The following is a 14,573-nucleotide window of genomic DNA, read 5'->3' on the forward strand; positions in this document are numbered from 1 at the left end:
AAGAATAGTTAAGTGAAATAAAATTCCTCTGAAACCCTACAACAAGGTTGTTGAACGATATTTTTGCTGCAGGCCACATTCTGGTTACGGTTTCCTCTCCGGGGACTGTTATGAATTTCGAGAGGCCATTATAATGTTTAATCCCCTCCTCATATTACATATAGAACGCACAACAAATTAACGAAGAACTAGTTTTCAAATGTGTAGTCAAAAACAATGACTGTTATTGTGGTCTACATGGGACAATTTGAAATTTTGGTTCGGACATGAGCAAGCATCATGGAATTTCACCAGTTTCATTTGCTTTCGCGAGCCGATTAAAAGGATGTAGCAGGCCGAATTTGGCCCCTGGGCCATGACTTTGGCACCTGTGATTTAAATACAGTGATATCTCATCTTACGAACTTAAGTAAGTGTAAGGCGAAAAGTTTGTCTGCCGAAAAGTTCGTCTGCCAAACATTTATTTCCATAAGGAACCATTAAGGAACCATTAAAAATGAGAATAATCCGTTCCCATCATAATTGTCTACTCAATAAGCCTTAAAACTATACAAAATATACCTTATATTATGTACCGGTATAATAAATGTGCTATCTTATTGTAATTAAAGAAATAAACTGTACTATATAATAAAGTTGTTTTATTTACCTTTGTGATGGTAGTTGTCAATGGGTGGTAGCAATAGTCGACTTAGCACAATGGTACTGGGATAGCTAAGTCACACAAACGCACACCTCGTTCGTATTTTTCGATGATCTTCTTCTGCTCGACCGTAATTTGCTTTTGCGTCCTCTTTGGCTGAACACTGGCCTGTGGTGGTGTCTTTTTCGGTCCCATAATAGCAAAAGTACTCCACTCGATAACAAACCAAGTCTGCACTCGAAGAAAATGGGTGTGGAAATCTAGTCCGCCAGCCACGGTGGCTCTGTTCGACCGTGTGATTTGGGGTTCTTCCGCCGAAAACTAGTCCGCCAGCTACCGTAGCGCTCCGTGTGGTTTGGTTCGTTTGCCGAAAACTAGTTTGTATGCCAAGATTATATTCTCAGTAAAAACACATGTATGATGTCTAAATATATGTTGAAAAGACATATCTGATGTCTGAATGTGTTTGTGCTGGGTTGATTCCCCCACCTCTGCCCCCAGGAAACACGGGAATTGGAAATAGTTGTAATCGGTTTTAGTTTCAGTGTTACTGAATAAATGAAAATGAAAAATGCCTTTTGAAGTTTTGACATATTGTGATTAACTTTAGTGATTGTTTTTCTTTTCATTCAGTCAAAAATGAGTTAAGATTCAAAAGATGCTCTTGTACCATGATCTTTTCCCACCATTTCATCTCACGAAATACAGATCAGTAATCCAGTGTGGGTACCTTCAGCGCAGCTCCCAGTTCCAGACATGTGCCAGGTTTATGTGGTTCAGGTGAGATGCAAACCTGCCAATCGCACTGGCTACTGGAGCGACTGGAGCGACTCGGTCTACTCTGTACCCCAAAACAGTCAAGGTAGCAATACATCAATATGTGCTTTTTATAACTTCCCTTACATGAATTAACACTTTCACTGAACTGCAGCACCTTTACACAACTATTGCTTTTCCTGCAGCTCCAGAACACGGCCCTGACTTTTGGAGAATTCTTGATAATCAGCTCATGAACTCAACAAATGTTACTCTGCTGATTTCGGTATGAAACACATGACAAACATCTCAAGATGCATGGTCGAAGTATTCCAAATAATGTATTGATTTGCTGTTTCTAGCCTCTTCCAAAAATCAGGCGCTCCTACTGCATCAATGGATATATAGTCCAGCAGCATACTTCAAACGGTCTTCTGAAGAGGGAGAAGATTGAGCTCCTGTCCTCCTACAGCTTTGAGTGGAAGCGAGATCTCCAAAGTGTGACAGTGGAAGCCTACAATAGTCTGGGAAGTTCCAGAAAAAACATGAACATGACACTGGACAGGCGACCTAAACGTGAGTCATCAACCACTTGAATTCATTCACTGCCAGATGATGTGTCCACTCCAGTGCCAGGGTTTTTGTCATTTTCACTGAAATTCGACGACCCACAGAATATTGAGTATTTGGACGGCATAAACTTTCAATGCAATATCAGAAACCTTACACTCTTTTCTTTCATCAGAAAAAAAAATAAATCCTAAGTTATATGATTCTGGAGTTATGGCAGCTTGAAATGAGGGCGGCTACATAATTAACAACAGCGAAAAGTGGAACAAAGTGCTAAGATGGAAACAAGTTCCCCTTGTGGAAGGGAAAAACATTGGCCAGCGCTTTATCGGCACCCAAGAAAGAAAAAACAAAACCTGAACAAATTCGGGAATGGCACTCTACGTCATATTTTCAAGTCCCGAATATATTCGTGAATGGCAATGAATGAGTTAAGCATACAGCTGTTTAGTCGTTATACCGCATAATGGCCTTTCTGTACACAATTCAAGAATTTCATCTGTATTTGTTTATTTATTTTCAGTTCAGTGACTCCCAACCCTTTTCCAAAAATGTTAAATGACCTCTTTGAGGCAAGCACTTGCATTAAAGTTTTTTTTTTATATGCTTGAAAAATCAAATCAAGATCAGCTGGCTTTTGGAAGAGCAACAAGCGCAGGGCTGTGGACCAATGACTGAGAGCACAGTGCACTCCCGTTATTTTATAAATTGATTCCCAAACACATGTTCATTAGGTCATAAGTGCAATGTTGTGATTAAATGACATTTGTGGTATTTCATTCATTTTGCATTCAAAAATCCTGCTCTGACAAGTGTGGCGGAAGCGCGCAACAAGTCATGACTTGCCTATTGCACATCATGTCCGCTACCCGATGTCTTGAAAATTAAATGTGGCAGGGGTGCAAGGCCACATAATTAAACAAAGACTTGCTCATTCATTGGAGAATATGGCCTACAATTCAGTTGTGCCAAGCAACCCACACACCAAATAATTTTCAGTAAAAATGAGGTATCCTTTCTTTTAAAGGGGCAATGAAAAGCTTTTCCAATGGTATCATATTGTCACGATTTGCAAGGTGGTGGTGGTGGTGGTGGAGGACCCCAAAAAAGCAGACAGGCGGGAGGAGCAGGGTGTAGTGGACAAATTGTATGAAATAAAGTCAGCAAGAACAAAATCTCAAACAACAAAGTCATCAGAACAGAAAGGTCCAAAGTAGCAAACAAAACCACGAGTAAAACATGACAAAATGAATTAAACCTGACAGGGTGAAACAAACAATGACCCGACACTGGATGGTCATGCCGGGAGTCCTTTTAACTGCCACTGATGAATTAAAACGACCAATCCCTTTGCAGCTGCAGGTGGGGCCCTACAGTGCCACCAGTTGGTCACAAACCGAAACATGACACTTATGTATCCAGTCACCCCAAAAAGCATTGTTTTGAATCACTTACCAAATGCAAAATTCTTCACAGTTTATTTTTTCTTTGTATGCATCCCACGTGCATACAATGTATTTGTCCTCTCTTGACAAGACAATTTTTTGTTTATGCCAGTTCAAACTACAGTTAATAATCATCATCATCATCATCATGATAATAATACATTTACAAGCACCTTTCAAAACACCCAAGGACACTTTACAATTAAAAGAACAATAAACACCAGAACACACAATAAACACAATAAATAAAATGATAAATAATAAAAGAGCTGATTAAACTAAACTGTGAATGAAGTTGAGCCAATGGGAAAAGCTTGAATGTGAATGTAGACCTTGAATGTTTGCAGGAGCCGGAAGAAGAGTGGACCTCAATTTTTTTGTGTTAGTTCGAAGCATTCCTCGACAACAATCTGGACAATCTGTGCTTTTTTTTGTTTGCTTAACTTTATTGGAAAGAGAGCAGGTGAATATTTTATATATTTGACGCCGCTGCTGTCTTCAGGCCGGAGCATACATTCTTTCCGTGTGCTGCTTATCAACGGCACTTGTGTGTCTCTGCATTGGAGCCTTGTGGACAACAGCTCGAGTCCACTCTTCATGGTGGTGCAGTGGGCACCGCAGCGGCAAGATGGCATTCATCCGAGCAAAGCTCACAGTGGGCGCACTTGGGCCAAGCTGCCTTCCACTGATTGTTCCGTCCACCTAACAGGTAATACAATTCACTCCCTGGCTCATTTTCTCCGCATGACTGTCATAGAGGCTCAGTTGAACAAAGTGTTATCAAACTTGATCTTTGGTTTCAGGAGATTTTTATGCATCTGAGGAATACTGCTTCTACTTGTATCCTGTGTTTTCTGAGGGAGAGGGCGAGCCTGCATTCACAATCGGTATGCAAATCTTAAAAATCTCACCAGGGTATTGGTATCCCACGCAAAAAGTGGCACAGCACTTCCACTTCAAAATTTCTGATGCTCTCTGCCCCACATGATTTAGCCACCAGAGGAGGCCCTTCTGCCTACACGACATTGCTGATCATCACCCTCCTCTCCATCATCCTCTTCATCACCCTGGTCCTCTCCCAAAACCAGTTAGTGAAAATTAATAATAATAATAATAATAATAATAATAATAATAATAATAATAATAATAATAATAATACATTTCCTTTACAAGTGCCTTTCAAAACTCTCAAGGTCACTTTACAGTCACAGGATAAGTTTTTCTGTGGATGAGCAGCGGCAGCCACACACGCAAGCGTTCACTCAACCCGGAAGTAACACCAAATAGATAGAAAGCTAGCTAGCTATTAGATAGCTAATAGCTAGGTAGCTAGATAGGTAGCCAGCCAGCTAGATAGCTATGTAGCTAATAGATAGCTAGCTAGATAGCGGCCAGCCAGCTAGATAGCAAACAGATAGCAAATAGCTAGCTAACGAGATAGCTCGCTAGATAGCTGGATAGCTAGATAAATAAAGCAGGAAATATTGACACTAAATGCTGATTTCATACCATCGCCCTCCAGTGCCAGGGTTTTTGTCATTTTCACTGAAATTCGACGACCCACAGAATATTGAGTATTTGGACGGCATAAACTTTCAATGCAATATCAGAAACCTTACACTCTTTTCTTTCATCAGAAAAAAAAATAAATCCTAAGTTATATGATTCTGGAGTTATGGCAGCTTGAAATGAGGGCGGCTACATAATTAACAACAGCGAAAAGTGGAACAAAGTGCTAAGATGGAAACAAGTTCCCCTTGTGGAAGGGAAAAACATTGGCCAGCGCTTTATCGGCACCCAAGAAAGAAAAAACAAAACCTGAACAAATTCGGGAATGGCACTCTACGTCATATTTTCAAGTCCCGAATATATTCGTGAATGGCAATGAATGAGTTAAGCATACAGCTGTTTAGTCGTTATACCGCATAATGGCCTTTCTGTACACAATTCAAGAATTTCATCTGTATTTGTTTATTTATTTTCAGTTCAGTGACTCCCAACCCTTTTCCAAAAATGTTAAATGACCTCTTTGAGGCAAGCACTTGCATTAAAGTTTTTTTTTTTATATGCTTGAAAAATCAAATCAAGATCAGCTGGCTTTTGGAAGAGCAACAAGCGCAGGGCTGTGGACCAATGACTGAGAGCACAGTGCACTCCCGTTATTTTATAAATTGATTCCCAAACACATGTTCATTAGGTCATAAGTGCAATGTTGTGATTAAATGACATTTGTGGTATTTCATTCATTTTGCATTCAAAAATCCTGCTCTGACAAGTGTGGCGGAAGCGCGCAACAAGTCATGACTTGCCTATTGCACATCATGTCCGCTACCCGATGTCTTGAAAATTAAATGTGGCAGGGGTGCAAGGCCACATAATTAAACAAAGACTTGCTCATTCATTGGAGAATATGGCCTACAATTCAGTTGTGCCAAGCAACCCACACACCAAATAATTTTCAGTAAAAATGAGGTATCCTTTCTTTTAAAGGGGCAATGAAAAGCTTTTCCAATGGTATCATATTGTCACGATTTGCAAGGTGGTGGTGGTGGTGGTGGAGGACCCCAAAAAAGCAGACAGGCGGGAGGAGCAGGGTGTAGTGGACAAATTGTATGAAATAAAGTCAGCAAGAACAAAATCTCAAACAACAAAGTCATCAGAACAGAAAGGTCCAAAGTAGCAAACAAAACCACGAGTAAAACATGACAAAATGAATTAAACCTGACAGGGTGAAACAAACAATGACCCGACACTGGATGGTCATGCCGGGAGTCCTTTTAACTGCCACTGATGAATTAAAACGACCAATCCCTTTGCAGCTGCAGGTGGGGCCCTACAGTGCCACCAGTTGGTCACAAACCGAAACATGACACTTATGTATCCAGTCACCCCAAAAAGCATTGTTTTGAATCACTTACCAAATGCAAAATTCTTCACAGTTTATTTTTTCTTTGTATGCATCCCACGTGCATACAATGTATTTGTCCTCTCTTGACAAGACAATTTTTTGTTTATGCCAGTTCAAACTACAGTTAATAATCATCATCATCATCATCATGATAATAATACATTTACAAGCACCTTTCAAAACACCCAAGGACACTTTACAATTAAAAGAACAATAAACACCAGAACACACAATAAACACAATAAATAAAATGATAAATAATAAAAGAGCTGATTAAACTAAACTGTGAATGAAGTTGAGCCAATGGGAAAAGCTTGAATGTGAATGTAGACCTTGAATGTTTGCAGGAGCCGGAAGAAGAGTGGACCTCAATTTTTTTGTGTTAGTTCGAAGCATTCCTCGACAACAATCTGGACAATCTGTGCTTTTTTTTGTTTGCTTAACTTTATTGGAAAGAGAGCAGGTGAATATTTTATATATTTGACGCCGCTGCTGTCTTCAGGCCGGAGCATACATTCTTTCCGTGTGCTGCTTATCAACGGCACTTGTGTGTCTCTGCATTGGAGCCTTGTGGACAACAGCTCGAGTCCACTCTTCATGGTGGTGCAGTGGGCACCGCAGCGGCAAGATGGCATTCATCCGAGCAAAGCTCACAGTGGGCGCACTTGGGCCAAGCTGCCTTCCACTGATTGTTCCGTCCACCTAACAGGTAATACAATTCACTCCCTGGCTCATTTTCTCCGCATGACTGTCATAGAGGCTCAGTTGAACAAAGTGTTATCAAACTTGATCTTTGGTTTCAGGAGATTTTTATGCATCTGAGGAATACTGCTTCTACTTGTATCCTGTGTTTTCTGAGGGAGAGGGCGAGCCTGCATTCACAATCGGTATGCAAATCTTAAAAATCTCACCAGGGTATTGGTATCCCACGCAAAAAGTGGCACAGCACTTCCACTTCAAAATTTCTGATGCTCTCTGCCCCACATGATTTAGCCACCAGAGGAGGCCCTTCTGCCTACACGACATTGCTGATCATCACCCTCCTCTCCATCATCCTCTTCATCACCCTGGTCCTCTCCCAAAACCAGTTAGTGAAAATTAATAATAATAATAATAATAATAATAATAATAATAATAATAATAATAATAATAATAATACATTTCCTTTACAAGTGCCTTTCAAAACTCTCAAGGTCACTTTACAGTCACAGGATAAGTTTTTCTGTGGATGAGCAGCGGCAGCCACACACGCAAGCGTTCACTCAACCCGGAAGTAACACCAAATAGATAGAAAGCTAGCTAGCTATTAGATAGCTAATAGCTAGGTAGCTAGATAGGTAGCCAGCCAGCTAGATAGCTATGTAGCTAATAGATAGCTAGCTAGATAGCGGCCAGCCAGCTAGATAGCAAACAGATAGCAAATAGCTAGCTAACGAGATAGCTCGCTAGATAGCTGGATAGCTAGATAAATAAAGCAGGAAATATTGACACTAAATGCTGATTTCATACCATCGCCCTGCTGATTTATTCGACTTTCGACGAGATGATTGGATAGTGTACTTTATCACCTGTTTTTTTTAATGGCTTCATGGATGACTTGTGTAGATTGACCAGATACACTCATTTTTTTAGTTGATGTAAGAATGTCAATGGGAGTGTGTGTGTGTGTGTGTGTGTGTGTGTGTGTGTGTGTGTGTGTGTGTGTGTGTGTGTGTGTGTGTGTATATATATATATATATATATATATATATATATATATATCCTTAAACCGGCTTTATCTTTTTTGTCAGGATGAAAAGGTTTGTGTGGAAGGATGTGCCCAACCCAAAAAAATGCTCCTGGGCAAAAGGACTCAACTTGAAGAAGGTACAACACCTGAAAACTTTGATGTATTCACTATCACATGTTGAACTGCTGCAACTAACTTTTTATTGTGTGGAGTCTGCACGTTCTACTCGTTTCTGTGTGCGTTTTCTCCCGGTTCTCCTATTTCCTCCCACATCTCCAAAAACATGCATGGCAGGTTGATTGAACACTCCAAATTGTACCTAGTTGTGAGTGTGACTGTGAATGGTTGTTATTTTCTCTGTGCCTTGCAATTGACTGGCAACCAGTTCAGGGTGTCCCCCACCTGCTCCCGAAGACAGCTGGGAGAGGCTCCAGCAGCCCACGTGAGGATAAAGCAGATCAGAAAATGGATGGGTGGATGGATGGATGGATGGATGGATGGATGGATGGATGGATGGATGGATGGATGGATGGATGGATAGGTTGGGTTGGTGGATGGATGAATTTGTATAGATGAGTTGGGTGGATAGATGGATGGGTAGGGGTGGGTGGGTAGGGGTGATGGATGGATGGGTAGGTTGGGTGGGTGGGTGGATGGATGAATTTGTATAGATGAGTTGGGTGGATAGATGGATGGGTAGGGGTGGGTGGGTAGGGGTGATGGATGGATGGATGGATGGATGGATAGGTTGGGTGGGTGGGTGGATGGATGAATTTGTATAGATGAGTTGGGTGGATAGATTGATGGGTAGGGGTGGGTGGGTAGGGGTGATGGATGGATGGGTAGGACACTTTACAATTAAAAGAACAATAAACACCAGAACACACAATAAACACAATAAATAAAATGATAAATAATAAAAGAGCTGATTAAACTAAACTGTGAATGAAGTTGAGCCAATGGGAAAAGCTTGAATGTGAATGTAGACCTTGAATGTTTGCAGGAGCCGGAAGAAGAGTGGACCTCAATTTTTTTGTGTTAGTTCGAAGCATTCCTCGACAACAATCTGGACAATCTGTGCTTTTTTTTGTTTGCTTAACTTTATTGGAAAGAGAGCAGGTGAATATTTTATATATTTGACGCCGCTGCTGTCTTCAGGCCGGAGCATACATTCTTTCCGTGTGCTGCTTATCAACGGCACTTGTGTGTCTCTGCATTGGAGCCTTGTGGACAACAGCTCGAGTCCACTCTTCATGGTGGTGCAGTGGGCACCGCAGCGGCAAGATGGCATTCATCCGAGCAAAGCTCACAGTGGGCGCACTTGGGCCAAGCTGCCTTCCACTGATTGTTCCGTCCACCTAACAGGTAATACAATTCACTCCCTGGCTCATTTTCTCCGCATGACTGTCATAGAGGCTCAGTTGAACAAAGTGTTATCAAACTTGATCTTTGGTTTCAGGAGATTTTTATGCATCTGAGGAATACTGCTTCTACTTGTATCCTGTGTTTTCTGAGGGAGAGGGCGAGCCTGCATTCACAATCGGTATGCAAATCTTAAAAATCTCACCAGGGTATTGGTATCCCACGCAAAAAGTGGCACAGCACTTCCACTTCAAAATTTCTGATGCTCTCTGCCCCACATGATTTAGCCACCAGAGGAGGCCCTTCTGCCTACACGACATTGCTGATCATCACCCTCCTCTCCATCATCCTCTTCATCACCCTGGTCCTCTCCCAAAACCAGTTAGTGAAAATTAATAATAATAATAATAATAATAATAATAATAATAATAATAATAATAATAATAATAATACATTTCCTTTACAAGTGCCTTTCAAAACTCTCAAGGTCACTTTACAGTCACAGGATAAGTTTTTCTGTGGATGAGCAGCGGCAGCCACACACGCAAGCGTTCACTCAACCCGGAAGTAACACCAAATAGATAGAAAGCTAGCTAGCTATTAGATAGCTAATAGCTAGGTAGCTAGATAGGTAGCCAGCCAGCTAGATAGCTATGTAGCTAATAGATAGCTAGCTAGATAGCGGCCAGCCAGCTAGATAGCAAACAGATAGCAAATAGCTAGCTAACGAGATAGCTCGCTAGATAGCTGGATAGCTAGATAAATAAAGCAGGAAATATTGACACTAAATGCTGATTTCATACCATCGCCCTGCTGATTTATTCGACTTTCGACGAGATGATTGGATAGTGTACTTTATCACCTGTTTTTTTTAATGGCTTCATGGATGACTTGTGTAGATTGACCAGATACACTCATTTTTTTAGTTGATGTAAGAATGTCAATGGGAGTGTGTGTGTGTGTGTGTGTGTGTGTGTGTGTGTGTGTGTGTGTGTGTGTGTGTGTGTGTGTGTGTGTATATATATATATATATATATATATATATATATATATATATATATATATATATATATATATATATATATATATCTCCTTAAACCGGCTTTATCTTTTTTGTCAGGATGAAAAGGTTTGTGTGGAAGGATGTGCCCAACCCAAAAAAATGCTCCTGGGCAAAAGGACTCAACTTGAAGAAGGTACAACACCTGAAAACTTTGATGTATTCACTATCACATGTTGAACTGCTGCAACTAACTTTTTATTGTGTGGAGTCTGCACGTTCTACTCGTTTCTGTGTGCGTTTTCTCCCGGTTCTCCTATTTCCTCCCACATCTCCAAAAACATGCATGGCAGGTTGATTGAACACTCCAAATTGTACCTAGTTGTGAGTGTGACTGTGAATGGTTGTTATTTTCTCTGTGCCTTGCAATTGACTGGCAACCAGTTCAGGGTGTCCCCCACCTGCTCCCGAAGACAGCTGGGAGAGGCTCCAGCAGCCCACGTGAGGATAAAGCAGATCAGAAAATGGATGGGTGGATGGATGGATGGATGGATGGATGGATGGATGGATGGATGGATGGATGGATGGATGGATGGATAGGTTGGGTGGGTGGATGGATGAATTTGTATAGATGAGTTGGGTGGATAGATGGATGGGTAGGGGTGGGTGGGTAGGGGTGATGGATGGATGGGTAGGTTGGGTGGGTGGGTGGATGGATGAATTTGTATAGATGAGTTGGGTGGATAGATGGATGGGTAGGGGTGGGTGGGTAGGGGTGATGGATGGATGGATGGATGGATGGATAGGTTGGGTGGGTGGGTGGATGGATGAATTTGTATAGATGAGTTGGGTGGATAGATTGATGGGTAGGGGTGGGTGGGTAGGGGTGATGGATGGATGGGTAGGTTGGGTGGGTGGGTGGATGGATGAATTTGTATAGATGAGTTGGGTGGATAGATGGATGGGTAGGGATGGATGGATGGATGGATGGATGGGTGGGTAGGGGTGGGTTGGTGGGTGGATGGATGGGTGAGTGAGTAGACGGATGGATGGATAGGTTGAGTGGGTGGGTAGATGGATGGATAGGTTGAGTGGGTGGGTGGATGGATGGATTTGGATAGATGGGTTGGATGGGTGGGTGGATGCATGGTCCTTTGGCTAAATAATGGTTTAAAAACAGTCTTCTTCTTTTCCTTTCGGCTTTTCCCTTCAGAGGTCGCCACAGCAAATCAGTGTCCTCTGTCTAACTTGGTTTTGTGCATCCTAATCTCTCACTCTAGCTACCTTCATGTCCTCTTTGACAACATGCATAAACCTCCTCTTTGGTCTTCCTCTCGGTCTCCTCCTCAAGGCTCAGCATCCTTCTCCCTCTGGACGTGTTCGAAAAACAGTAACTTGGAGAAATAGACCAGCGTCCCATTCTTATTTCCTTTTATCTCTGCAGGCTAACACTTTCCACGAGCTCTTCCAGGCCTCAGATGTCCTTCCAGCTTGGCCACTTCTGCTACCCTCTGAGAACATTTCCAAAGTGGTCATCATGGAAAAGGCAAACATGCCAGTATTGAGCGGAGCCTTGGTCCGCAGCCCACTTGTTACCCCAACTCTCAATGCAGTGTCCTGTCCATTTATTGACGGGGACCAGAACATGTCAGTGGGTGGCGAGGCTCTCTTGGCTGTCATCCCCCCGTCAGTCCTGGATTTGGATATTTTAACCATTCCCAGGTCTCAGCTAAATGACCTGCAGCTCATTGATCCCCCACCAAGTATCCTGGAGAGTTCAGCCCAGTCTTCGGTAGCATATGCCGCAGTGCTCCTTACCAATGCTAAGCAGGAAATACAGTCCATTCATCTCTCGGACCGGGACGGCAGCGGCAGCAGCTCCAGCGACGAGGGCAACTTCTCTGCCGACAACTCGGACATTTCTGGCTCTTTTCCCGGTGGCCTGTGGGAGCTGGAGAGCTGCCATGACAGAGAGATGGATGACCCACGACGATCCTGCTCCTACAACTCAGTGGAAGAACTTTCTGAACCATCTGATCAAGAAGATGTGACAGAAGAAACTGACTTGTACTTTCTCAACACAGACTATCAATCGGAGGACGATGAGGCCAAGCAGAAAAACGAGCTGTTGAAAAGTGTTACTTTGAGCAAAAATGGCTTCTCAGTAGAGTCACGCCTTACGCCCACTGAGCTGGTTTCCACATCAACGTGTGACTTAGCGCCACTCTACATGCCCCAGTTCAGGACTGCACCGTACACCAGGCAACTGCCAGATTGAAAAAGTCCACGTGGTTGCCGCAATGTTCTCTATTAGATTTCACGTATTGTGAGCGACATCATCATGAAAGACTTGGCAATCAGGTGCTGTAGACTTAAATTGACATTGAATGTCAAACTGTGTCAAAAAGCTTCAAATGGTGTCTACCTCTAGAGTGATGTTCATCAATGCTGCTATTTCTTTGATCAGCGTGAGGTACTGATCCTCCCAGTGGGGATGTATTTTATTCAGATTGGGCCCACTTTTGGCTCAGCCAAAAGGCTTCTCTGCAGTCATGTTACAATGGGCTGTGATCAGAGTATGTGAGCTCATGTCATGATCCGAATGAAGGATAATGAGGTTGAGGAGAATTCGTCAACAGGGAGAAAGAATGCTGCCATTTTATAGAGTCTGTGGCTGTGACTCTTGTCAGACATCTTTGACATGACAGATGTCATTTACGTTGCTATCTTTTGTACATAAAACCTCCATATAATACACAAAGACAGAAAGAAGAGCTGTGTGGAAACATCTGCCTTCATGAATACCATCACATCATCACATCAACTGATTGTCTGGTGAGCCTGAATTATATAGAATATATAGTATATATATCAATATATATATATATACAGTATATATATGATGAATAACTGTTCTTGCAGATTGATATAATGTGTCTATTTTTCATGGTGAATATAAATTATTTGTAATTAAACTCATGCATGTCTGTTAATAGCCCAATAAGACCGCATCTGGCTTATTGCTTGCTTGATTCCCTCCACTCTTCTGAAAAAGAACATAGCTTTGCGCAACAAATTTGTTCAAGTCAGGATATGTAAAACTGTTTCTGTTTAAAATGAGTATCCACATAAAAGACTCCTGTCGCACAGTTGCTAGTTGGAAGAACCAAAACAACCTGCACTGAGACGAGTCCAAAACAGGGATATGCCTCACTTCTGTGGTTGCAATTTCTAAACACAATGAGTTTGACTGCCAAGTATGTGTGGCTTTGTTGTATAATTTATTTATTTTGCATATTATTTATTATGCATATGTACAATTAATGCAGAGTTATTCAATTACCACTAGGCTACTACTGACCTCAACCTGACATATGTATGTATTAAGCATATTCATTATATGAATCAATTTCTTCCCAAAAATAAATAAAACACTTTTTTTCAGGGCACTGGACATGTTGGTTTAATTTTTTGACTAACTACCTTATGACTACTGCTAAGCTTGAATCCAATGTTTTGTTTTTTTCTGTTGATTTTTTATTTTGTTCTTGTAACGTCGCCATCCTGCATGTTTTTTATATCTCCCTCTTGCAAACACCTCATTCAAATGATCAGCTTGTGGGCACACTCTTCAGTTGCCTAATATTGATCCTGTCAAATTGAATTAAAGGACAACCGATGCCTCCTGAAAAGTTGTGTCCATAATTTGTAAAATCACTTTAAATGACTTCTACTGAGCGTCTTTTACAAAGATTCCACCGCATATAGATATATTTTACGTTTTAAGACTCGCGCTGAATGTTCAGGAAGTCTTGTTTTTGAGTTGGTGACGATGCCTACCGTGACGTCACGTCTGGAATGGCACTGACCGAAAAAGCGACACAATGCATTTTGGGTACTTTGTTTGGTCTGAAAACTTTGTATTGATCCGTGTTGATGGCGAAATTGGAAGGAAAACATAAATAACGTGATGGTGAATCGTTGTGTATTGCACCAAGACTACTATTTGATACTAGTTGACACAAATTCCCAGCAGACAAATCAGCCCATTTCCAGCTGAGCTTGGGTGCAATCTTGTGCATTTTCTGGGACGCTATTTTGGAGTCCAGATGCCTCAAAATGACACGGAAGGACTTCTTTAATCAATTGCAAACATTTAT

General features: G+C 41.7%; 1 protein-coding gene across 1 annotated transcript in view; it reads left to right on the plus strand.

The window, feature by feature from the left end:
* lepr (leptin receptor) overlaps window positions 1-14,090 on the plus strand; it is a 56,748-nt gene extending 42,658 nt beyond the window's left edge. The window contains exons 13-20 of the mRNA XM_089000092.1: window positions 1,352-1,505; window positions 1,606-1,685; window positions 1,762-1,975; window positions 3,917-4,123; window positions 4,218-4,301; window positions 4,408-4,501; window positions 8,113-8,188; window positions 11,858-14,090. Of these exons, the coding sequence (XP_088856218.1) occupies window positions 1,352-1,505; window positions 1,606-1,685; window positions 1,762-1,975; window positions 3,917-4,123; window positions 4,218-4,301; window positions 4,408-4,501; window positions 8,113-8,188; window positions 11,858-12,691 (1,743 nt within the window). The 3' untranslated portion in view covers window positions 12,692-14,090. The remainder of the gene's footprint in view (window positions 1-1,351; window positions 1,506-1,605; window positions 1,686-1,761; window positions 1,976-3,916; window positions 4,124-4,217; window positions 4,302-4,407; window positions 4,502-8,112; window positions 8,189-11,857) is intronic.
* The last annotated feature ends 483 nt before the right edge of the window (window positions 14,091-14,573 follow it).

The sequence above is a fragment of the Hippocampus bargibanti genome, linkage group LG07 (assembly GCF_051943395.1).
Source record: "Hippocampus bargibanti isolate YZ-2025 linkage group LG07, ASM5194339v1, whole genome shotgun sequence".
NCBI classification, from domain to species: Eukaryota; Metazoa; Chordata; class Actinopteri; order Syngnathiformes; family Syngnathidae; genus Hippocampus; species Hippocampus bargibanti.